This window comes from Chaetodon trifascialis, chromosome 11 (genome assembly GCF_039877785.1).
Source record: "Chaetodon trifascialis isolate fChaTrf1 chromosome 11, fChaTrf1.hap1, whole genome shotgun sequence".
NCBI lineage: Eukaryota > Metazoa > Chordata > Actinopteri > Chaetodontiformes > Chaetodontidae > Chaetodon > Chaetodon trifascialis.
In genome coordinates this window covers 1,962,966-1,984,848 of record NC_092066.1, presented here as the reverse complement: position 1 = coordinate 1,984,848, position 21,883 = coordinate 1,962,966, and the positions used below count along the sequence as shown (strand labels likewise).

At 49.5% G+C, this 21,883-nt stretch overlaps 1 protein-coding gene across 2 annotated transcripts in view; it reads right to left on the bottom strand.

Moving 5' to 3' along the window:
• Positions 1 to 20,728, bottom strand: part of adcy8 (adenylate cyclase 8 (brain)) — a 68,909-nt gene extending 48,181 nt beyond the window's left edge. For both annotated transcript variants that reach the window (XM_070973646.1, XM_070973647.1), the window contains exon 1: positions 19,272 to 20,728. In XM_070973646.1, coding sequence (XP_070829747.1) covers positions 19,272 to 20,186 — 915 coding nt within the window. In that variant the 5' untranslated portion in view covers positions 20,187 to 20,728. The remainder of the gene's footprint in view (positions 1 to 19,271) is intronic.
• Positions 20,729 to 21,883: the final 1,155 nt, after the last annotated feature.

Below are 21,883 nucleotides of genomic sequence, written 5' to 3'. Positions count from 1 at the left end.
AGAATCGTGAGAGGCTCCAGGAGACGACGGCATAATAACCGAACAGCCAATGCTAATGCTAATGCTAAATACGTGACTCTCGCTGTGTAGCATCGGCCCATTAGCCTCAGTTAGCCTCCACTGACTTAGCTTTGATAACACTGTGAGACTCGCAGTGAACAAACGATCAAAACCAAGGCATCAAAGCAGAGACGAACCCCGGACCCACAGATGTTTTTCACTTTCTCATTTGTGCTCTTCAGCCCCGACCAACACTGACTCAGGTGACATCACTTGAGGACACTGAGGCGTAATATCTGCAGACACCTGGAAACACACTTTGACAAATAAAATCTATGTTTTCCACTTACACTTACAGTATTTCACACTCAAACTAAGTATCTGTAGGAGTATTTTTCCTTTCAGACACACACACACACACATACACACACACACACACACACACACACACACACACACACACACACACACACACACACACACACACACACACACACACACACACACACACACCTCCTCCCCTGAGGCTCCTCACTGTATCTCACAGAGCTGAGGAGCCTCCCAGTGCATTACGGTGTGTTATTGTCAATCCCTCCCAGGACGCCATCAGCCCTGATTCAATTTCTGCTCGGCCCCTGAAGGGCTCTGCTCCTCCCACGGAGACCAAAATTAAAACCCCATAAGCTGCAGCAGCTGCGGTAGCCGTCCCGGCGTCCATGTTGTTTTGGAAAAGAGCGGCGCCAGCTCGCCATAAAGGGCATGAGCGTGGATACCGCCGGTGCACTCATTAATGCAAAATGCCAGTGATGTGGATGTTTTTAACAAGGTCTCATTAAGAACAGTGGGCCAGGAAGAGGCAGCTTACAAACAGCTACATGGAAAATAATGAGGCCGGGTTAATAATAGCAATAATTATCATAATGTTTTCAATTTGATTCAAGGCTGAGGAGTGGCATCCAGCATGACATGGAAATGAACCGACACATCTGCAGTCAGTTAAGAGTCTGCGTGCATGAAAAGATGGTGAGGAAGGTGAAGCATAAATGCCTCAGTGTCGATAAAACTCCCCCCAAAAAACGGAAAAATTCAGGAAAGAAAAAGAAAACAAGAGCTGAAAGAAGGAACAGCGTGATTAGAAATCCCACCCCAATGAGCCAACGCACAAAAAAGGAAATTAAACAAGACAAACTGCGACATGGAACACGTCCCGCAGTGTCTCAGAAACGTTTTGTGGACGATTTATTCCCTCATTTCGTGCTTTTGATGCCTCTTCACCTCTTCATGCATCCTTCACCTTCATTTCCTTTGTTTCATCGCAGCTGTCCATCGTTTGCATCGCGCCAGTTTAGAGCACGTGTTACCTTATATGTTCTTCACAGTGAAACACATGACGGTGACGCTGTGGTCCACCGAGCTGCTATAACCAGACAAAAGGTCCTGGACCTCACGGCAGCTCCGTCCTTGTTCGTCAGTCGGACCCTCTTCCCTCACATGTGAGCTGCGGCTGAGTGCAGACAGGTTTCCAATGTACTCAAGCAATTAACGTTAATTAGCTGCTGCGACCTGCAGCCGGCGACCTTTGAAATGGTGAAAGTGACGCTTAGTGAGAAGCTGCGACCACAGTCTTCTCCGCCGCTCTCTGCTAGCGGCGACCAGAGAGCGGCTCTGCAGCGAGGAGGCCGGCGCTGCAGAGGAGAGCAGCTCTGAAACTTTCTTTGCACCTTGCTGCAGAAAGGACTCGGCTTGGAGGTCAAATGTGCAGAATCATCCAGTCAGAGCAGAATGAAGAGGACGCTGGGCTGTCGTGAAAAGAGAGAGCGCCAAGCTCAGTGCCAGGAAGCAGGACCATCTCTTCTCCTGAACTTTAAACCTTAACTCCTTAGGTCACATTTCAAGGCTGCAGAGGGAAGGAAACGCATCACACCTGCAGCACAATGAGCGAGTGTCACCCTTTAACTCAACAAAATGACTGGGACGCAGCAGGCAGCTGCCAGGCTCCCACCCAGCATCAGTATTTCAGGTTAGCTTTCTGCACGATGTCTGGACTTCCATCACACTCATGGAGGAGCTACACATGTACTGCAGATGGAGGAGGCGCGGCAGCATCGGCGGTCGTGGACGCTGTCGGGCCGCCTCAGTTTAACCTGCTCTTGGTATCTGATGACGGCAGCGTGACAGCACGTTGGAGGAGCAGCAGAGCTGAACCTCCCGCCGCCAGCACACAAAACCCTCGTCTGCCAAATGAAGGGATTTATGCCGCAGCTCCGAGGAACACGGGAGGACGGCGGGCGATTAACTCGGCTTCACGACGGAGACGTTCCACCGTCAACACGGCCATCAGAAGAAATTACGTTTTAGATTCAACACGACATGGACGGCCTCCATTAATAATTCATAACCGAGTGTAATATCAGAGAGGTGTTTGTGTATTCTATCAAACTGTCAGCTTTTCTTCCAACCACGCTGGTCAGTCTCTCTGTTCTCACTCCATTAACGCTGCTGTAACCAGAATGAACCTGGTCTAATCACCATCGACCTCTTTCATAACCCAGACTGGACCAGGATCTGTGACAATCTGCCAGTACGAGCTCCACAGCACCGGGTCTCAGTAATTAGCCTTATTAAAGAAGTCAGTCTACGAGATGAGCATGAGGACCAGTTCGTCTTTTAAATGACCAGAAAAAGCCTGAAGTCGTCGCTGAGGTTGAGCGATTTGCTGAGCAGCACAAATGACAGCATGCAGCAGGTGAAACAGCTGCTTCTATTTCCATTTCACCTTTCATGGTGTTTTATTTATGGTTTATTGTCATGAAAAGTCGTGCTTTTTGCTAATATTGTGACCTGAGAGTGAAGGTTCGTTCACCTAAACCCAAAAAGAAAAGTCTGAGCAGAGGACGCGTGAACAGGCAGTTCAGTCAAACAGCGCTGAGGTTCACAGCAGAGCTGCTCACACTGCGTCTAAACAAATATAAAGAAGAAAACAGAGCAGAGACCTCTGGGAGCGACACGAGCGGCTGGTGATAGTGTTCAAACTGTGTCAGAGAGCAGCTGGTTGATCATGACTGAGGCTGAGCTTTAGCTGTAATTAGAGTTAAATCACAGCGTTTACCTGGTCGTTACAGGTGAGAGCGGTTGTGACTGAGCAGCATTGGTTTCTATTGGTGGAACAGTGTGTCAGAGGACGAGCTGCGGCGTCCTGCCGCGTCTCTCGCCGTGACGTCGAAAGCGTCCTCGTTCACACTCTTTCCTCCTCCCTCTCACACACGTTTTCTTGCATGGACGTCAGGAAGTTGCATTCGAGCGCTTTCTGTTTTCCAGCTCCGTCACAGACCTCACTGCTCCAAATGTGAGTCCCACGGCGCGTGACCTATATGTGATATCTGATGTCATTCAGCAGACGCTGCGGCCACAGACAGCTCCGGAGCCGCGGCACCTTTTCTCTGAAGCGAGGCTGGAGCTAACGATGCAGTCTGGAGATATCTCCCAACATGCCGCTCAGCAGTTTGATATCAGCGAATGTACCAGAAACCTCAGGTGTGAGCAGCCAAAAAGTGTTTTCGAATGTTTAAAACCAAAGAAGAGGCTGTTGTTATGATTGGTGTATAATCACCTGAAAATAAGGACTGAGCTCCTTAGATCTACAGAAAACTCGGCCATATTGCACCGCCACCACAGCAGCCCAGAGCGGACAAACCAAACACTGACTGTTTTTACGTGAAAGTGAAGACCACCGAAGCTCATGCAGGCACATTCAGCTGGTTGTAATCTGCAACCTCACCACTAGATGCCGCTAAACGCACTGGTCCTTTAATAAAGTGTAATATAATAACAAATCACTGCCTCAGGAGCGTGTTTTGAGTGGGGGTTGCTGTGCTCTCGACAGCCTCCTGCCTCCCCTCAGGCAAAGCGCTGCAGAGGGACGCACACCTGCCGACAGGTGCAGCGAAAGCCTCGTGGATGATTTGGGAAACGCTACGTTTATCTGTCTGTTTTCTGGAAAAAGAACAGTGTGATTATTAAACAAACACCGATTTTTAATCAGCTTAATGTAAAATAGTAATCTGCATGTCAGGGATGCAGCTGGTGGGGGTCCATCCCGCCGTCATCGGACACTGTAACCCTCTTCCTGTTCTGTGCAATAAAGAAATGCAGCAGATTTCTCATCTGACGAACCGCAATGTTTGTTTTCAGAGATTAAAGAGGCGTCTCTGGGAGCATGGCGCCGTGCAGACGCTCCTCTGGCGTCACAGGCTGATTTGACAGTCGCATCATAAACACGGCTCCTCTTGGCGCCTCCAGCCTCGCAGCTCGGCCGAACGTGAAGCTCGTACTAACGACTGTGATGACAACTGAGCGTCTGCAGCAGGACGTGTGTGTTACAGCCGCTCGCGTGTAACAAGCAGCCGTGAAAGCTGAGACCTTCGCCAATATGTTCAGAGCGTGTGATCAGAAGCGGCGCCACGGTGAAGCGTTGGACTGACTTTGCACGTCGTCTGGTCGCTGTATGAGCCGCACGTGGTGAGCTGCTGAGGAAGAAGCCTCCTCCGAACAGGCAGCGTCAATTTAACGACATGCCAAGACACGTTGGTGTCTGCGGGACAAACCGACGGCAAGTAACTGCGTCCATTTAGCTTTAGCTCTAGCTTTCCTGGAGCTAAGGAGGTACAAGGTTTCCATCAAGCAGTGACATGCAGCTCTGAATCTCAAACACGTGCTCTGAGGAAACCTCGGCCTCCACGGGTCACTGAGGATTTCCCACATGCAGGAACTCAGGCCTGAATCTGCAGACAAACGGTGTTTGTGCTCTAAATTCAGAATGAGAGTGACGTGCATGAGGCTCCACGCGCAGAGGTGACTTCAGGAAAATGCCTCCCTCAGCGCAGCGCTGCATTATCAGATCACAGCAGCGGCTTCAGAACAGCGACCTCCGACCTCTGACAGAGCTCCTCTGCATTCAGCATTAGCTCCGGCGTCGGCGCTCCTCCCCTGCTGCGGCCTTTGGCGAAGCTTCTCCTGAGCATGTGATCCTGACATTTCCCCTCAGCTCAGCCTGCAGCTCAGCGGCGTGCTCGTCTTCTTAATGTCACCTTACGGATTCAGCGTCTTATTTTTCCTCACAGCGAGAAGCTGAAAGCGGCCGTTGCGGCGAGCTCCATCAGCTGTCTGCGTGGCTGTAAACCAGGCTGGTGGATTGCTGCCTGAAGGCACAGAATACTGAGTGCTGATGCGTGCGGCTGGTACGTGCGGTCCACAGCGTCGCAGCTTATCTGCGACGAGGCTCACAGTTCTCTGATCAGCCGCGCTCACTGTACCAGGACTTGCAGCCGAGGACGCGGCTTTGACGCAGGCAGCCAGTCGACGAGCTGCTTTCTCTGCTGCTTTCACCTCACGGTGGGCAGAGACACACACGCAGAACAGCAACACTGAAAACACAGAGTGTGTGTGCGGTGAAATAACATCCGGCTCGCTCCATCACAACATGCAGCTCAACGCTTCATTACCGGCTGTGTTTGTGTGTGTGTGCGTGTGTGTGTGTGTGCGTGTGTGTGTGTGTGTGTGTGTGTGTGTGTGTGTGTGCGTGTGTGTGTGTGTGTGTGCTTGTGTGTGTGCGTGTGTGTGTAATAGATGCACTCATGAAACTGTACATGAGTGCAGCTGAACTCAAAGATGACTAGAGTGTGACTACTGCGTAATGTTATACTGCATTAAAGAATATTGAGTTCTCAAGTTATACTGCAGTACTGACTACTGCGTACTCATATAATAATGCAGTACTAACTACTGCGTACTCGTGTACCAATGTCCTGCAACAGACCGACAGACAGGAATACAGACGGCAGGTCACAGAGGTCACAGAGCCTCTCAGCCTCTGTCAGCTCACTCTTTTGCTTTTACAGCACATTTCCTTCAGTCAGCTGTTTCCCACCGAGCACCACCTGCTCATTCAGCCGCTGGTGGAGACCAAAGCAGAGCTCAAAGGAGTGAGTATTGAACTGACACCCATCGTGCTGCCGTGTGTAAAAAGTGTGTTTGCTGACCTGTAATAACTTCACCTTTAGAAAAGTACTTCTAACGTTTCCCTGTCTGTCAGCAGCGCTCTGGCTAGCTGTCACTGCGATTTCAAGGTGAAGTTTAAAATGTGCTTTTTGCCTTAAATTCTGCCTCCAATAACAACTCAGAATAAGTAGTTAAACAATAAGAATAAAATCATCTATCACACGTAATAACATTTTGCATTATTTACAGATATAATTACGTGGTGAATTTACTGTAAACTCAAAAGAAATTGTTCAATAACTGAATGCTAATGTCTGTTTTTGGCTAATCCAACTAAATGTCTGAAAAATCAAGGTAAGTCATAACAGTGACACAGAGCTTGACCAGGTCTTAATCTGAAGGGACTTCCTGGTTAAATAAATAAAATGAAAACATTTCATGTGTCCCTGGTTATGAAACATCTGGCTGTGATGACGCTGACACTCGCTAAAAGCTAATGGTTTTCCTGCTGCCACCGTCTCATCAGACACGACAGAGAGTCGTTGTTGTGTAATAAAGGGTGTCGACCTGAACTGGCCAGCGGCACATTCAGCGCGAGCCAGGCGGCTTCAAACTGCTCCGTTTGCATTCGCCTTCCTCTGCGAGGCTTCCACTGCTTTCCCAACGAAGCCAAAATACTGCTGAAGGCAGAAGCAGCGAACTGCCGAAAGCATGGCGGCACTGCAGAGAGCTTTTCAAACAGATCACATTTCCATGAGGTGAACTCTGATAGGTCACGAATTTCCCACTGATTTCTGCCATTTTCTCGATATTAATGCACTGATGACTTTATTCTGTCTCCTGTCGACGGGCAGAGCTCACAAAAAATGAATAGTTTTATGTTGAAAAGAAAGTGAAACCCATCAGGATCATGTTTTCCTGCAGACATCAGAGACGATCCAGGCTTGTTTTAACGGATCAGTATCAGAAAATAAACCTGAATGTTTTTTTACTGCGTCCTGTTCAGCTCAGCCTCAGAGTGCACGACTCTAAAACTTGACTTTTGTGCATCTCCTCTGTGTGGGTGGCCATCCAGGAACCTGATTGGTCGTAACGTGAGCAGCGTACCTGTCACCTGCTCAGCATGACACTGACACTGAAGCAGACAAACATGCACGCTGATGTCATATTTTAAAACATCTACGATTAAACATTTAACATCTGAATGAAGAGAGCTGCAGTGAAGAAGGAGTTCTGTTCATCCCTCAGTGGAAACTTAGATGGTTTCATTTACTCTGAGAGTGGCTGAACATGAGCGTCTCAGGTCGTTTTCACACCTGACCAAGTGGACTCGGCTCGATTGGGGAGCTGAAAGTCGCAGCATTGTTGCATTTATCACTAGTTTCGGTTCTGCTTTCGCACTGTGATTTCTAAAGCGCACCGAACTTTCTGAGCAGCATCACGTGGTTGAAAGGGCCCTCGTCGATTGGACAAAGCAGGAGGGGAAATCCCTCTCCCCCGGCCCGGAAAAACAACAGTGAACGCAACTGTTCCTGTAACGCTATCGTAGCTCGTCAGGGACTGATTCTGTTATTTTTCTAACTTTGACGATCTAACGTGACAACAGATGAGCTCAGAGTTTAAGGACTGTGACTGTTGGTAGCTGTGATTTGATTTTGTTTAAATATGCCAAATTGTCAATTTATGGGTTATTGTTTGAGCTAAACTGCTAATGTCAGCGGTCACTTGTTGCCATAGCAACAGTAAACATTCACGTAAGGACTAATGAGCTGTAAACAGAGATGCAGAATCAAGCTATATTATAAATACAGAGGAGATACGTTGTGTTTTAGCATGCGTTTAGTATGCGTACATTTGGTCGTGTGTTTGGTCCGGTGAGCTTTCACACTGCAGACAAACAGAACCACGTTTTCAGGCAGACCAGAGTTCGCTTGTTTGGTCCGCACCAGAGTTCAGACGAGCTTTCACACCTGCCCAAACGAAGCGGACTATCCGAGGAAACGAACTCTGTTTAAAGCGGAACAAACAGCTCTGGTGTGAAAGCGACCTAAGAGAGGATCTGGACTCGTGTGAGACCTGAACGTGAAGCCTGAGGAGCTTTCTGAGGCTGTTTCGTTTTCTTCCTCAAACGCAGGAAACAGATTCAGGATCAGAAGAAAGGCCACACATTTGTCTTTGATGGATAAATCAATACAAGGCGCCGACAGCAGATGTTTGAGGCAGCACTTAAAAGCTTCTATTAAGGTCTTTTTTTTTTAAGGTCTGTGTCTGCCACAGAGTTTGTCCCTGGTGGCCACCGTACAACTAAAAGCAAATCAAACAACTTCAGTAGAATCGGTTCAAACTTCTGGATGTTCATTATTTGCATGTCAGACGATCCTCTGTGAGCTAATCAGCAGGATGCTGACACTTAAAGCTCCCTCTCCCTCCAATCTTTCACACATCAACAGAAGAACACATCGAACACTTGACATCTGGAGCATTTTCAGTAAAATGTTTGTGGTCAAACATTTTCACCACGAGGCCGTTTTTCTACCTGCTGTTTTTCCGCGTTTCAAACAGATAACAGTAATCCAAAAGTAATCTCATTAAACGCTGACCCCAGAGGAGAGCGGTGAACGCCGCTGGCTGCCGTCCGGCACTATGAATAGATTACAGCTGGGAGGTAATCCCGTCTGAAATCATCCTCAATGTGAGGAATAAGCCGAAAATCACCCTCGCTTTAAGCTTAAAACCCCACTCAATATGTTCGCAGACTCAAACAGGGCAAATGCTGCTGCATCAAACCCACTTCAGGCTGTGGGGTGAAAACACGAGGAGGTAAGGATGATGAGCAGGAAACCATCTCAGGCTGTTTGGAAAATGACGCTCAGCCGACACAGAAGACGAGTGGAGGAGAAAAATCCTCAGCGTCCCTTAGATCCTTCAAATATTTATTTGAATAGACAACAATGAGCAAACAGTGTGCGTTCACTACAACCAAAACACTGAAAAAGGACATTAAGTACAATAAAACGCGCTTCAGGATCAACGACAGTCAAACAAGAAACTAAATTAGAAAACAGCTATTTATTTTTTCTTTTTTATCAGCTTTACCCTTTTTAGGTGTCTATTAAGAGCGTAAATGACTGAATAGTAAATAACTGACAGAAGAGGTTGAAAATACAGACGATCTTTAGAAATGAACGTTTCAGCTCATAGTAAAGCAGCGACAGGGAGCTTTCACGTTGTGTTGATTTGGCGCCCCCTGTGGACAGAAGCGGCAGTGTAGTGTGTATTTAAACGCAGCTGTTTGCAGGAATAAGGCGTTACAACCTTCTTGCAGCACCTTTAAAGGCACCTGTCAAAATAAAAGCCTTGATATGAGGGCGCGTCAGGTCTGTCTGATGAGGGCAGAGGCTGAGGCAGGTCTCCCTGCACGCTGACATGCTGTTAAAACAATGGTTGTACACTCAGTTGCCACTTTATTAGGTACTCCTGCACACCTGCTCCTTAATGCAAATATCGAATCCATTGTCCATCGAATCCATCGAAGCCATTCAGACCAAACAGTCGATTGAGGAGGACAAAGTGCTGCTCTCAAAAACCAAACACGTCCAGCATGTTTTTAAAGCTGCAGCCTGCCAGAGCACTGTGTCCCTCCACGTCCACAGTCCATCACGCGTCATCTCCTGCTGCCTCCTCCGACATGACAGCGAGTTCAGCCGACTCAGATCTCAGCTCCTCTGGGACGCGGTGGATTGGGGGATCCTCAGCACGAGCGTGGAGCGACAGGTCTGCAGCGGCTCTGTGATGCTCTGCAGTCAACATGCAGCACAAATTCTAAGGGATGTTGTCCTGGAGGGATATCTGGTACTGGAAAGGTACCTAACAAAGCGGCCAGTGAGTGAACGTTACCTATTTCTAGCTTAAATCTAAGTCCCGGTTTTGTAGACTGATCTTTTCACAGCAGGAGACTCTGGACCGGGAGACGTCTCGGAGACTCTGTGAAGACGGATGGGTCTCTGGGACGCTTCACGTCTCCCCGAAGTCATGATCCCAATCAGGTGTCACCCTCAGTCAGCGCCTCACCTGCTCCTGATCATTATTCTGTTTGCTGTGTTTGACCTCAGGAGGCCTCGCAGGGTGAGACGTCCCACCACTGTCCATTAAGACAGAGCTGCTGTCATTTAACCTCCTGACCCGGCCTCAGGTCACCGCTGCACTTCATCAACGCAGCGACTCATCATCTGCTGGCTGAAACCTTTGGAAACGTCCACGGTCCTCAGTATCAGGCCAACTGAGCTGATCACGCATTAAAAAACAATTCAAATATGCATTTAGTTTGTTTTTCAGCTTTTATTAAACACTGAAACGCATCAGATGTCTTGTTTTGTCTAACCAACAGCCAAAAAAACGAAAGATATTCAGCTTATTATCATGCAAGAGAAAGAAAAGCAGCAAATCCTCTGAAATAATCTGATTAAAAAATTACATTTTTGCTTGAACAATGAGGAAAATGATGAATAGCTTTTTAAAATAGCTGTCAGTTATTGTTATGTGCATTTGTAAAGACTGCTGGGAGTAAATATCACTTAATTAATGATTTAATGACGGTTTATTTTATCACCTCATCCTGGCCTGCAGCTTTCCTTTCCCTTGCTTTTGAACGTCACCTCGTGTCCTGCGTCCAGCGCTCTGTTTGAGCCCAGAAACATCACTTCATTGAGATGAAGGGCCGGCCGGCCAGCTGATAATGGAGGTCGAGGAGGTGCTGAGCGTTGAGTCAGCGTTTGGCAAGAAAAACTGAGTGACTCGCAGGAAACTCTGGAGGTCGATCATCACTGCTGAACGCGCTGGACCGCAACAGCTTCAGGAAGTTTGGACTCGATGATATGACGTTTGAGCAAAAGCAGCAAAGGATAAACTTCAGTGAGAGAAGGTGGAAAACAGCTCCCATATTCCCTGAAGGCGGTTTGGGGACCGATTACTCAGGTCAGGACACTCCTCTGGCACTAAAAGAGCCCGAAGCAGAGAGCAGACAGAGCAGGAAACGAGCCGCTGTGAGGCGTCTTTTTATGGTTTTAGAGCCCAGACTCAGAGGCTGTAACTCTCCCACACACACTGTTTCATGTGGGCTGGCCGAGGACGAGGACGAGGCCGGAGGAATAAACAAACGGCGGCCGACGCCAAAATCCTGTCGGTGAAGTTTGAGATGGCAGTGAGCCAAAGATTAAATCAAGTGCTTCATTCTTTTCGCCTCTAAAAAGACTGAAAATGGCCAAACTGTCCCTGCGTCGTCCACATCAGTGTCTTTTAACGCCCTGCATGAAAGTGACTGTCGCTCTGTTAAACTGTGTCGTCGGATCTGGGTCAGATTTCTTTCATCAGAAAACACTTCCAGGTACTTAAAATGGCTTTTACTTTTAATGTGAAGGAGATGTTGACTGTATTAAGAGCAAACAGCAGCAAATTTAAACAACGTCTCACTAAAATGTGATAAAACTGGCGAGTCCGTCTCCAATACAGGCCTGTTTCTAATAAAGGCTCTCTGCGGTCGAGGACAGTGAGAGCTCAGGACACTGCTGGACAGCTCAGTGTAACACAGTAAGTTTTCTAGGTACAAAATGAATATTTGGAGGAAGCTTTCATAATATTGCCTGATTATTAAAAAACCACTTTGTCCATCAATACGTCCCCTTCGGAAGCATCTCCTAAAAAAACCCATTTGGATGGTTAAATTGTAATAACTGCTGATTTCTAAATGGATGAATAGTATTTGCGGCCTGCTTTTGACGCCATTCATGACAGAAGACTGAGAATGAAGGACGGCAAAAGCTTTTTCGTCTGGAGCAATTTTTGCAAAGCCTGGGAGGTCACAGCACCAAAATGTCAGTGGAAAAGTCCGCCATTAAAAGCTCAAAAAGCTGCTCTGATGGCCCTGATCCTTCATTAAATATTAAGGGTGGCTGAGTGCAGTGTCTGGTAACAGCCAGATTGTCCGAGATCAATCGTACGAAACGGGCGAGATAAAGGAGGAGGAGAAGGTGAAAGAGAGGTCAGGGGGGAGGAGGAGGAGATAAAGTCATACAGATTCCCTCCTCCCTCGGAAAACGCTTCTCATCAGGCTGAGTCGGTCGGCCGCTCGCAGAGGAAACGTCTTCAGAGTTAAGCTGCAGATAGACGACGGCGAGGCGAGCCGTCATCTGGAGGACGAGCAGACTTCAAAGGTCACAGCGAATCCAGCCAGCAGAAACCGTGTCAGGACAAACATGGCCGCCTTTCACTGCATTCAAGGTTCAGGGAAGCAGAAATTCTGCCTAGTAACAAGTGACCACAGGGAGTAGTCCAGCGATAGGTAATAAAAGCATGTTGGAGAGTCACAGGTGTTTTAAGGAGTCTTTCCACAGCTTGTCCTCTGAGGCTGAGGAGACCAAAGTGTCAGCACGTTTTTGGAAATACAAGAATTTAGGAAACAGAAACAGTCCATCAGACTGACTTGTCCAGCTGAATTGCAGATGTTCAGATTTCTGTTTCTCTGAGCACTCTGAGGACTTGCTGTCCTATTTAATATTCGTGTCTCCTGTCCATGAAGGTGCTGCTGTGGAAGTTCTGCAAAATTCTTCACTGAAACCAGCAAACGGTGTCGTCATCAGCCAGGAGCACTGTTTGCAAAAACCCCCTGAGAATCAGTTTCTTAAAAGCCGAAACACACACACATATTTCCAGGGCACGCTAGCGGCTAGCGCTGGAAAACGCATGCATGTGGCCTCCTCATGATAAACACATTGGGTCGGCTTTGTTCTCTATCTCCTCTGTGCAGCCGGCGCTCCAGGTAAGCCGAGTTTGACCTTGAAAGAGGAAACTGCGGTGAGCTTGAAGAACGGCTAATCAGTGGGTGTGAAGCTCCTGCCGTGTGTGTGTGTGTGTGTGTGTGTGTGTGTGTGTGTGTGTGTGTGTGTGTGTGTGTGTGTGTGTGACAGAGGGAGGAAGCTATTGACAGTTTTATAACGCTCTTAGCTGCATGAGAGCTCTCCCCTAACACCAAACACACACATTATCATACACACTCCCACACAAACCAGAACAGCCTAATCGGTTATTTACTGACACGTCTGTTCCTTGAACAGCTAGCAAAAGGCTAAATACCCTCTGCACAAAGGCAGCCATCAATACAGCAGCCAATGGAGGACCAGAATCAGGTCTATTCGGAGTCTTTTCAGGGGGAGAGAAAAGCCAACAGCAGGTCAATATGATCTCATTGTACTGAGAGCCGGAGGATGGGATCCGATCGTGTTGGTGTGAAGGTTTTAAAGGAAACGCAGCGACAAACAGCGAAGCCTTCGACAGGCCGGAGACAAAGGATGCGGGGCCAGCATGGGAGGCTGGAAAGAGCCGGAGCCGGATCGATGGAGGCTATTCAGAGTCTGACGGGAACAATCAGGGAGCCGTGGACGACTCTCAACTGTATTTATAACTCCTGCTACCAAATAAATAAATAATACTTCTGAAAAGTCATAGATGAATCTGAGAGTGACAGCGGAGACGTTCGGGTCGATCACGGCTGGCAGGAAGAACATCAACATGATGGTGATGATGGTGGTTTGGTGGCTGCTTCCACCTAAAACCCAGATGTGCCTATAAAGACTTCTGCACAGTGCCTGGTTCATGTAATCACATCTGAGTCAGTGCACCAGATGTGCTTTTAGCAGCGCGGCTAGCTGCGTTCAAGTTTAGCTGAAGTCGAGATGAAATCAAAAAGACCTTTTTAATCCCTTTAGATCACATGTTCAGTCACCTGTTTAACATGTGCCAACAGAAAAAAATCAATGTCTGTATTTTCATATCAAAATCCTGTTTTCTTCCTGCAAAATAAAATATGACACGTAAGCTTCAACCAACCAGTTCCCACCGACGACACCATGACATCATCATCCATCAGTCTTTTAGCAACAGCACGCTAAGATCCACAATCTCATCACCGCGATGCTTGTGAGCTGAAGCTCTTTGGAAACTACCATAAACTGCCTGTTAAAGAGGTGCAACGATTCCTTTAAAATGATGTTTCTGAGGCAAACGTTCGCGTGTTGGTGACGCTCTTCGTCCCTGTGTAACTTTGTGGTTGGGAGACGTCTGATTAATCCCGAGCTTCGTTTTCTAATTGAACTGACAGTCACCGTCCTCCTCCTCGGGCCTCCTCTCTGCAGTTAATATGTATGTTATATGTTCACCACATCCTTGAGCAAACACAATTAATGAGAGCAGATTAGCAGCGCTGGAGTCGAGGATGTTTAATTTCACACCAGGAGCGCGGCGTGAGCCGTCCTAATCCCCCTCCGCCGCCGCCGCGTTGTCCGCCTGAACATGTAAGGCCCTGATCTCTGAGCATCTCCACGTCGACTAATATCAACACGCCACGCTAACGTAATCCCTCACGCCCACAGAGCAGCCAGCGAGCTAATGCTGCTAATAATGACACGAGTCCAGACTTAACTCAGTGGAAGCTGATGAACTTAGAAAAACAGACTCAGACTTTGCTGATTGGCTGTTTGTTCATGTCAGTCGTGGGTTTGGCGGAAAGGTCTCAGCATCTGGGTTCAAACTGGGCTGATCTGAAATTCAGATTACAGATTAAAATTTAATCTTTAATCTGCAGTTACTTGCTTCACTTTGAAATAACTTTGAAGTGCAACAACAATCTTTCTGATTATTGTCTCGATCGATGGTGAAAAAAAAACAGAATAAACTCAACTGAAAGCAGCACAAAGACAAAATGTCTGAGCTCATCAGCTTCACTGATTTCTACGTCGTCAACTGAAAATGAAACGCAGACGGTGTGTTTCGACTCCAGTCTTCATGCGTGTCCACATGTTTTGTCCATACTAACCATCACAACGTGCATAAAAACGTGTCGCCTGGGCTTTGGACCTCAGACTGTGGTATTTCAAGCATTTTAGGAGGCGTTCAGAGCAGCAGATGGAAAAGCTTTTATGGACTGACGACAGCTGAATCGCTGTTATGCTGAATCTATCAGGTTTTATTGATCTGCTAAAATCATAAAACGCTGCAATCATCCGCCCCAAAGCAAAGCGTCACGCTCCCGATTCCGAGCGGCAGCCTCGACCTCTGACCTTTCCTCTGCGAGGCTCGCCGGGCTGGCGGTTGCCAGCGGAGTGACACAGCTGACCCATGCGAGGGGGAGCTGGGAAAAGCCCCCTGAGCTCCACAACAAGAGACACGCAGTGCGGCGTACAGTCAGCCGCATCACGTCTCCAGCCATCCACGCGGCCACGCACAGGTCAGCGGCGTCAGCTGAAACGCAGGACTGAAGCACGATGGGATGGAGCGTGACGCGGGTAGAGGGACGAGGCTCCGTCCGTCCAGCCCTCGGACCAGGCGGCGTGTTGCTCCGTGTCTTTTCACAGCATTTAGGCTGCAGCTCGTGAGGCGTCCACGATATTTTTGGTGTTTCCTGCACGCATGAGTCTGAGCTGAGTCAACAAGCGCCACGAGAACAAGTCATGAGTCACATGTTCTCTGTGCACAGCCGGCGTCCCGCTTCGAGGAAGACGCCACGGACAGATGAGGGCTTTCGTCTGCTGTCATCTGCACACAAGGCTCAGGCTGGAGGGCGTTCCTCACCTGCCTGCCCTTCATCTGTCTGTGCTCGGCTGGGCGGGGCTCCTCCTTTTCCCGCCTGCTGCCACTCAACCTGCACACCTGCAGCCCACCTGCTCATCCTCAGTCACACCAAACGAACCTCTGAGGGGTTTCCGCCTTTGAGGAGCCGCTATCAGCGACTCTCTCTATCAGCGATTACTTTTCTTATTTTATCATTTGGTGAAGTTTTGTCTGACAAAATGAAACAGACAAAAGCTGCAGATCCTGTTTCACTTTCCCGTCAGCAGATGTGAGAGCGAACGTGAGAGTGGCCTCCGTCAGGCTGCAGGCTGTCAGCAGAACGTTTGATTAAAAGGAAAGCTGCGTTCCATCAAATGTCTAAATTATGCAGAATATTTTCTGATTGGATTTTCAATAAAATGTGCTGAAAGTTTGGGTTTTGGGCCACAGAACCGTGAATTAACTGATTCTTTAATATGATATTTACTGTAAGGCCGTTGAGATCAAACTGAAACTAACAGATTTTGTAAGTTTGGCACATTTCAACAAAGAATATTCAGCAGAGTCGTGTCAAAGTGTTTGAGATCATGGCTCTCCGGGCAGAAGGTCTCTGCTGTGAATGTGCTGACGGTGCATCTGTTCTGAAGGACGCCGGACACCTGCTCTGCTCGCGTCGCAGGTTCAGCAGGTGTGTTTCTGTCTGACGGACAAACTGAAGCCGTTCGCACAGACTCACAGAAGATCTGTTGTTCTGTTTGGTTCATGTTTCTTTGTGCTCTGTTGTATTTCCTGTTTCTGTATCGTCCACATTTACAGCCTGTAAATCCTCAGCTCGAGCCGCTGAGACAGAGGTGGAGGCGAACACATCTAAGTGCTGACGTGAAGAGTCTGAGACCTTCAGACTGAAATGAGACGAAGGCTCCACTTCAGAATATTTAACGCTCCTCTTGAGAAAATAAAAGCTCCTTCAAACCACATCTTTGATTTTTACCACACAGTGAAATTAAACACCTCCAGTCCACTTTTCTATCGAGACGTCCATCTGCTCATCACTGAGCAGATCGAGGCGACAGTTTAAACGGTGTTGATGTAAAATGTGGAGGACGTGTGTTTACACTCCAACAAACAAGCTCCATTAAAACCAACCAGGACCAACGAGTCGAAGAGGGAAATAAAAAACAACTGTTGACTGATGAGTAATTGTCTTATTAACCTTGAGTGCACACTGCTGGGTCTGTAATCCCTTCAACACACTTTTAGAAACCCTAATTAACATGGAGCAAAAACATTTCAACAGCATGAAGTGAAAGCTGTCAAGTGTTCACCTCCATGGTCCAGTCAGAGAGCCTTTTGTTGATTTAGCTCGTGGAGACGTCACACACAGCAGGTGAGGACACAAACCGGGAGAGAATTATGGGAAGGAGGCTTTTCTCCCACCTGAGACAAACAACAGGAGCCTTTCCGGGTGTAGAGTTTAAAAAGCTTTTGCTCTGCATCCATAAATCAACCAGAGGAACTGTGACTGCTGGAAACTGTGGGTTTTTAATGCATTTCACGAGCTGAGTCTGACACTTCAGCCACTGCCTCCAGAAGCAAAGACTGGAGGGAGGAGCAGGAAGGCCTCGTTCACACTGCCAGCTCAGATCAGCCTGTGCTCCGTCCAGATTATCCAGGCTGACTTCAGAAAGTCTGGACAGCAAAAAACACACATGCAAGGCCAGTTTTGGATCCGAGCCACAGCTGGAGGTGGACTGAAATGTGACCCATCAGGTTTCTGCAGATGCATCTCAGTCTGGACGTCACGACAGAGGACAACAGTCTCCTGCATTACACCTTCACCATGTCTCAGCATTATCTTCCTCTCTGAGTGGAAGTTCAGTGACAGAGCGCTCATGGATGAAGACCTGCGCATCATCATCCACATCACGACCATGTGCACGAATCTATACGTCAAATATCTCACAAAGTGCCTTCAAACTGGGCTGCAGCAGCTACAGAACAGACGGGGATGCCCAGACTGTCCATGAGATACTGAGCAGCAGCTAAAGGTTTTCACAATAAGGTTTCCCCTAATCTTAAACAGTCCAGTTGGTTTGTAACAGAAGTGATTGGCTGACTGAAGTGCCGACTCTGATCTCTGTGTGTTTGCATCCATGTCAGATGAACAGTCAGAGCTCAATTTTAGGGGGCGGAAACTTAAATAAACAGCTTACTGCCTTCAGTCTTCAGCTGTGACACACACAATCAGTGAACATTCCTCTGCTTATCAATAAAACACACCTGGACGTCTCGTCATAGACAGACAACGAGTCCTGAGCTATCTGATGATAAGTCCAACGTCCTGGAAGACACAGCTCGTACTCTGCATGGTTTTACACTGACAGCAGTATTAAAAAAGGACAGGGACGCATGTCTGCTGTATCTGACGCCAGCGGACATTTAAATCAGCTGTAGGAAAGAAAGAAAGAAAGAAAGAAAGAAAGAAAGAAAGAAAGAAAGAAAGAAAGAAAGAAAGAAAGAAAGAAAGAAAGAAAGCTGATTATTTCTGATTATAATATTCACCAGTAGGGGGTGCTGGACCTATTTGGAGCTGGTGCATTTCAGGTCCTCTGTGTGTGTGTGTGTGTGTGTGTGCGTGTGTGTGTGTGTGTGTGTGCGTGTGTGTGTGTGTGTGTGTGTGTGTGTGGTGGACAGCTCCTGGTGCTGAAGCCTCAGCAGTCAGAGCAGGCTGCTGCCTCGTTTCCTCCTGAAAACTGAAACCTTCCACAGAAATAAAGCCAAGACCTGACCAATCAAGAAATCTGAGCCTCAGAGCGACAAACAGGCCAACCGAGCCGACGCTGGGTCACACAAGCCGAGTCACCGAGGAGGAAGGACGGGGTCAGCTGCAAAGAAACCGCCGCCAGGTTCAGCTTTTAGGATCAGAAGCTGCATCCCCTCAAAGCTGAGAGCTTCAGCGGACACCTCGGCAGGCGTCGGGCAGCTCTGCACACAACATCAGCAAGTCTGGAAGTTCCTCTGAGGAACAAGGAGGTGGAGGAGGTGGAGGAGGTGGGGGGGTGGGGGGGGCAGGAGGCAGGAAGAAATGCCGATGGAGGGTGAGGAGGTGAATACAGTAGAGGAAGAGGAGGAGAGCTGCGACAAACGAATATTTTCATTGTCATTTAATCAGTTATTGTCTCGATTAATCGATCAGCTGTTCGGTTTAAAAAATGTCACATTTGAGGACGACATCACAAAATCAGGTGACGTCCTCAAACCGAAGACATTCAGTTCACTGTCAAAGAGGAGCAAAGACATCGATTACTCACGGGGATTAATCGATTATCAAAACAGCTGCCGATTAACTGATTAATCGCTGCAGCTCTGAAGAGGAGAGGGAGGGAGGGGAAGAAGTGGAAAGAGGATAAGAGGAGGAATGGGGGAGGTGGAGGGAGATGAAGGAGGAAGAGGAGGAGGTCAGTAAAGGAGGAGAAGAGGAGGAGAAGGATGGAGGAGGGGGAGAGTAGAAGAAGACTGAGATAGACAAAAGGAGGAGGAGAGGAGGCAAGAGGAGCACAGAGGAGGCAAGCAAAGAAGACATAAGGGGGAGGGGTGGAGCATGAAGGAGAAAGAGGAGGTCATTAAAGCGGAGGAGGGGGGGGGGGGGGTGAGGAGCACAGGTGAGCGCTTACCTGGTTGGTAGAGAGCTGTGCATTCTGGGAGATGAGCAGCTGGACCAGGATGTGGAGCCCCGAGGTGAACAGGCCGGCCAGGATGGCCCAGGTGAGCGGCAACGGCAGCATGCTGTAGGTGGCGAACAGGGTGAACAGCACGTATCCCACCCCGTCCCCCAGCAGCCCGTAGCCCAGCCCGGCCGCCAGGATCTGCGTGGCCATGGCCACCCAGGTGACCACGCCGCTGTACTGCAGGTAGCTGTGCGACGTGGTGTCCTTCCGCACCACCACTAAGGCACAAATGACGACTTCGATGCCCGTGAAGAAGCCCAGGAGCGTCCCTTTGATCGGGTCCATCGGGGAGGAGGCCAGCGTGAGGTGCAGCACCAGCAGGGTGAGCTTGGTCACCACGTCCAGGATGTTCATCACCACCACCGACTTGCGCCTCTGGCCCAGAAAGTAGCGCTGGTACAGCCGCTCCAGGTCGCGAGACTTGAAGGCGTTCCGCAGCGTGGGGAAGATGACGCCCCGGTACGTGTAGCCCCAATTCAGGAAGAAGTCGGAGTTGCTCGGTGCACAGTCGATCTGCAAGAAGCCCAGGTCGCTGCTGGCGCGCTCCGGGAATACCTTGGTCCCGCCGTTGTTGTGCCGGTCTCCCACCGACGTCCGCCCCGCAGACTGCTTCCGCGCGCCCTGGCTCGGGTCGTAGGGGTCATCCGGCCCGATGCCCTTCACCCCTCCTCCGCCTCCGCCTCCGCCGCCCTGCTCGTGGATGAAGCGCTGCTCGGTGATGTGCCGCACCGCGTTCTGCCACAGCAGCCGTTTGGGTCGCGCGCTGCCGCTGCTGTTGCTGTTGTTGCTGCTGCTCGGGGTCTTGTTGATGGTGTACAGCTCCTCGCTCGCGCTGGAGCACCGGACCTCGGACAGCTCCATCACCGCTGCCGCTTGTTGCTCTTGTTGTCGTTTTCTTCTCCTATCGCTCGTGTCGGTTAATATTATCCCTGCCTTCCCGGTTGCGAGTTAGCTCAGCGATTTTGGGGGGACGACGTCCTCTCGTGCGCATTGAACCGGGGGCGCGTGCCTCTCTCTCGGGTTGCGGCGAGCACGGCTCGGGGTAAAGCGCAGTTGGAGGTCATCGTCACGCAAACGATTCCACTGAAGAAACAAGACATAAATCCGACTCGAGTGGAAAAGCATCTCCCGGATTAACCGCGTACCATCCCAGCCACCGTCATCGTGCACCGTGTCCGCGTGCTGAAGGCTGAAAATCACCGGGCGGCGTGTCCAAGCAGCAGCTCGAGCCACCGTGCGCCGACCGTCCGCACCATCAGGGTGCCGCGGCGTCACGGAGAGCCGGGATCCGTGAAAACAATTAGGAGGCTGGGGATACAAGCGGCGGCAGGCACGGCTCGCGCAGAACGGATCTTTGATGTGAACCCCAAAAATGGCTCGCGCGTCGTTGGCACAGCTGGGTCTGTTCAGTACGGGCGCCGCTGTGGAGCACAAAAAGGCTCAAATTTACACGTTAATTCCCGTTTTCTGTAACGTTCATGAAAGATGCACGAAAAAGACAAATCCGGTATGTAAACAGCCGACAGAAAAGGCCAAAAAGACAGAAAAATCCGTTCGTAGGATCCGTGTGTGAACGCCGCAGTGGTCAGCGCGCGGACGGAATTGTCAACTTGTAGCTCGAGAGGCTCCGCAGACAGGATCAGTGTCGAGTGCTCGAGCTCCGCAGCGCGGATCAACCCTCCTTCTCACGCCTCTCCATCGACACGAGGTGCTCGCGCTTGAATCAACACCTGGCTGGGAGGGGGGGCGGCGAGGAGCGGCGCCGAGACAGGCAACGACCCTCCGTCACAGACCTACTCGGTTGTCTCTCTGTGGAGACAGCGCGAGGAGCGACTCGTCTCCATGGACAGTGTCCAGAAAATAATGTCCTGTATGTCCCCGTGCAGCGCGCGAGGATGAGAGTGTACCCTCCTCCCTCCTCCTCCAGTTCCTCCTCCTCCTCCTCCTCCGGTTTTCCCCCTTTCTTCTTCTTCTTCTTCGTGTCCTTCTCCTCCACCTCCTCCTCCTCAGTGTTTAGGGCGAGCAGCAGCCGCGTGGAGTGGATGTGCGGAGAGCGCGAGGCTGGTCAGCGAAAGGCAAGGAGGAGCGCGCGAGTCAGCTGGGCTCCGGTTGACGTCACAACCACCTCTGGATCAGCGTGTGTGTGTGTGTGTGTGTGTGTGTGTGTGTGTGTGTGTGTGTGTGTGTGTGTGTGTGTGTGTGTGTGTGTGTGTGTGTGTGTGTGTGTGTGCGTGCGCCCCCCTCCCCTCCTTGTCTTAGCCGTCTTTGTCGTCCCATGCTCCTCTTCTCCTCCATTTCTCTTCTTTCCTTCTTACTCCCGTCTTTCTCCACCCCCCTTCATCCACCCCTCTGCTCCCCCATGTTGCTTTGCCTTTTGCGTCTCCCTCTTTCTCACCCCTCTTCTCTCTCTTCTTCTTCGTGGGTCCGTTTGTTGAGGTCAAGGCCGTCATGGACTCATTCCAGACAGCAGTGAGCTTCCAGCTTTGAGGCATGAAGCCGATATCGCAGCATAGAGGCAGACAAGGATGCCAATATTGGATGATTCTGTAAATCGTTTC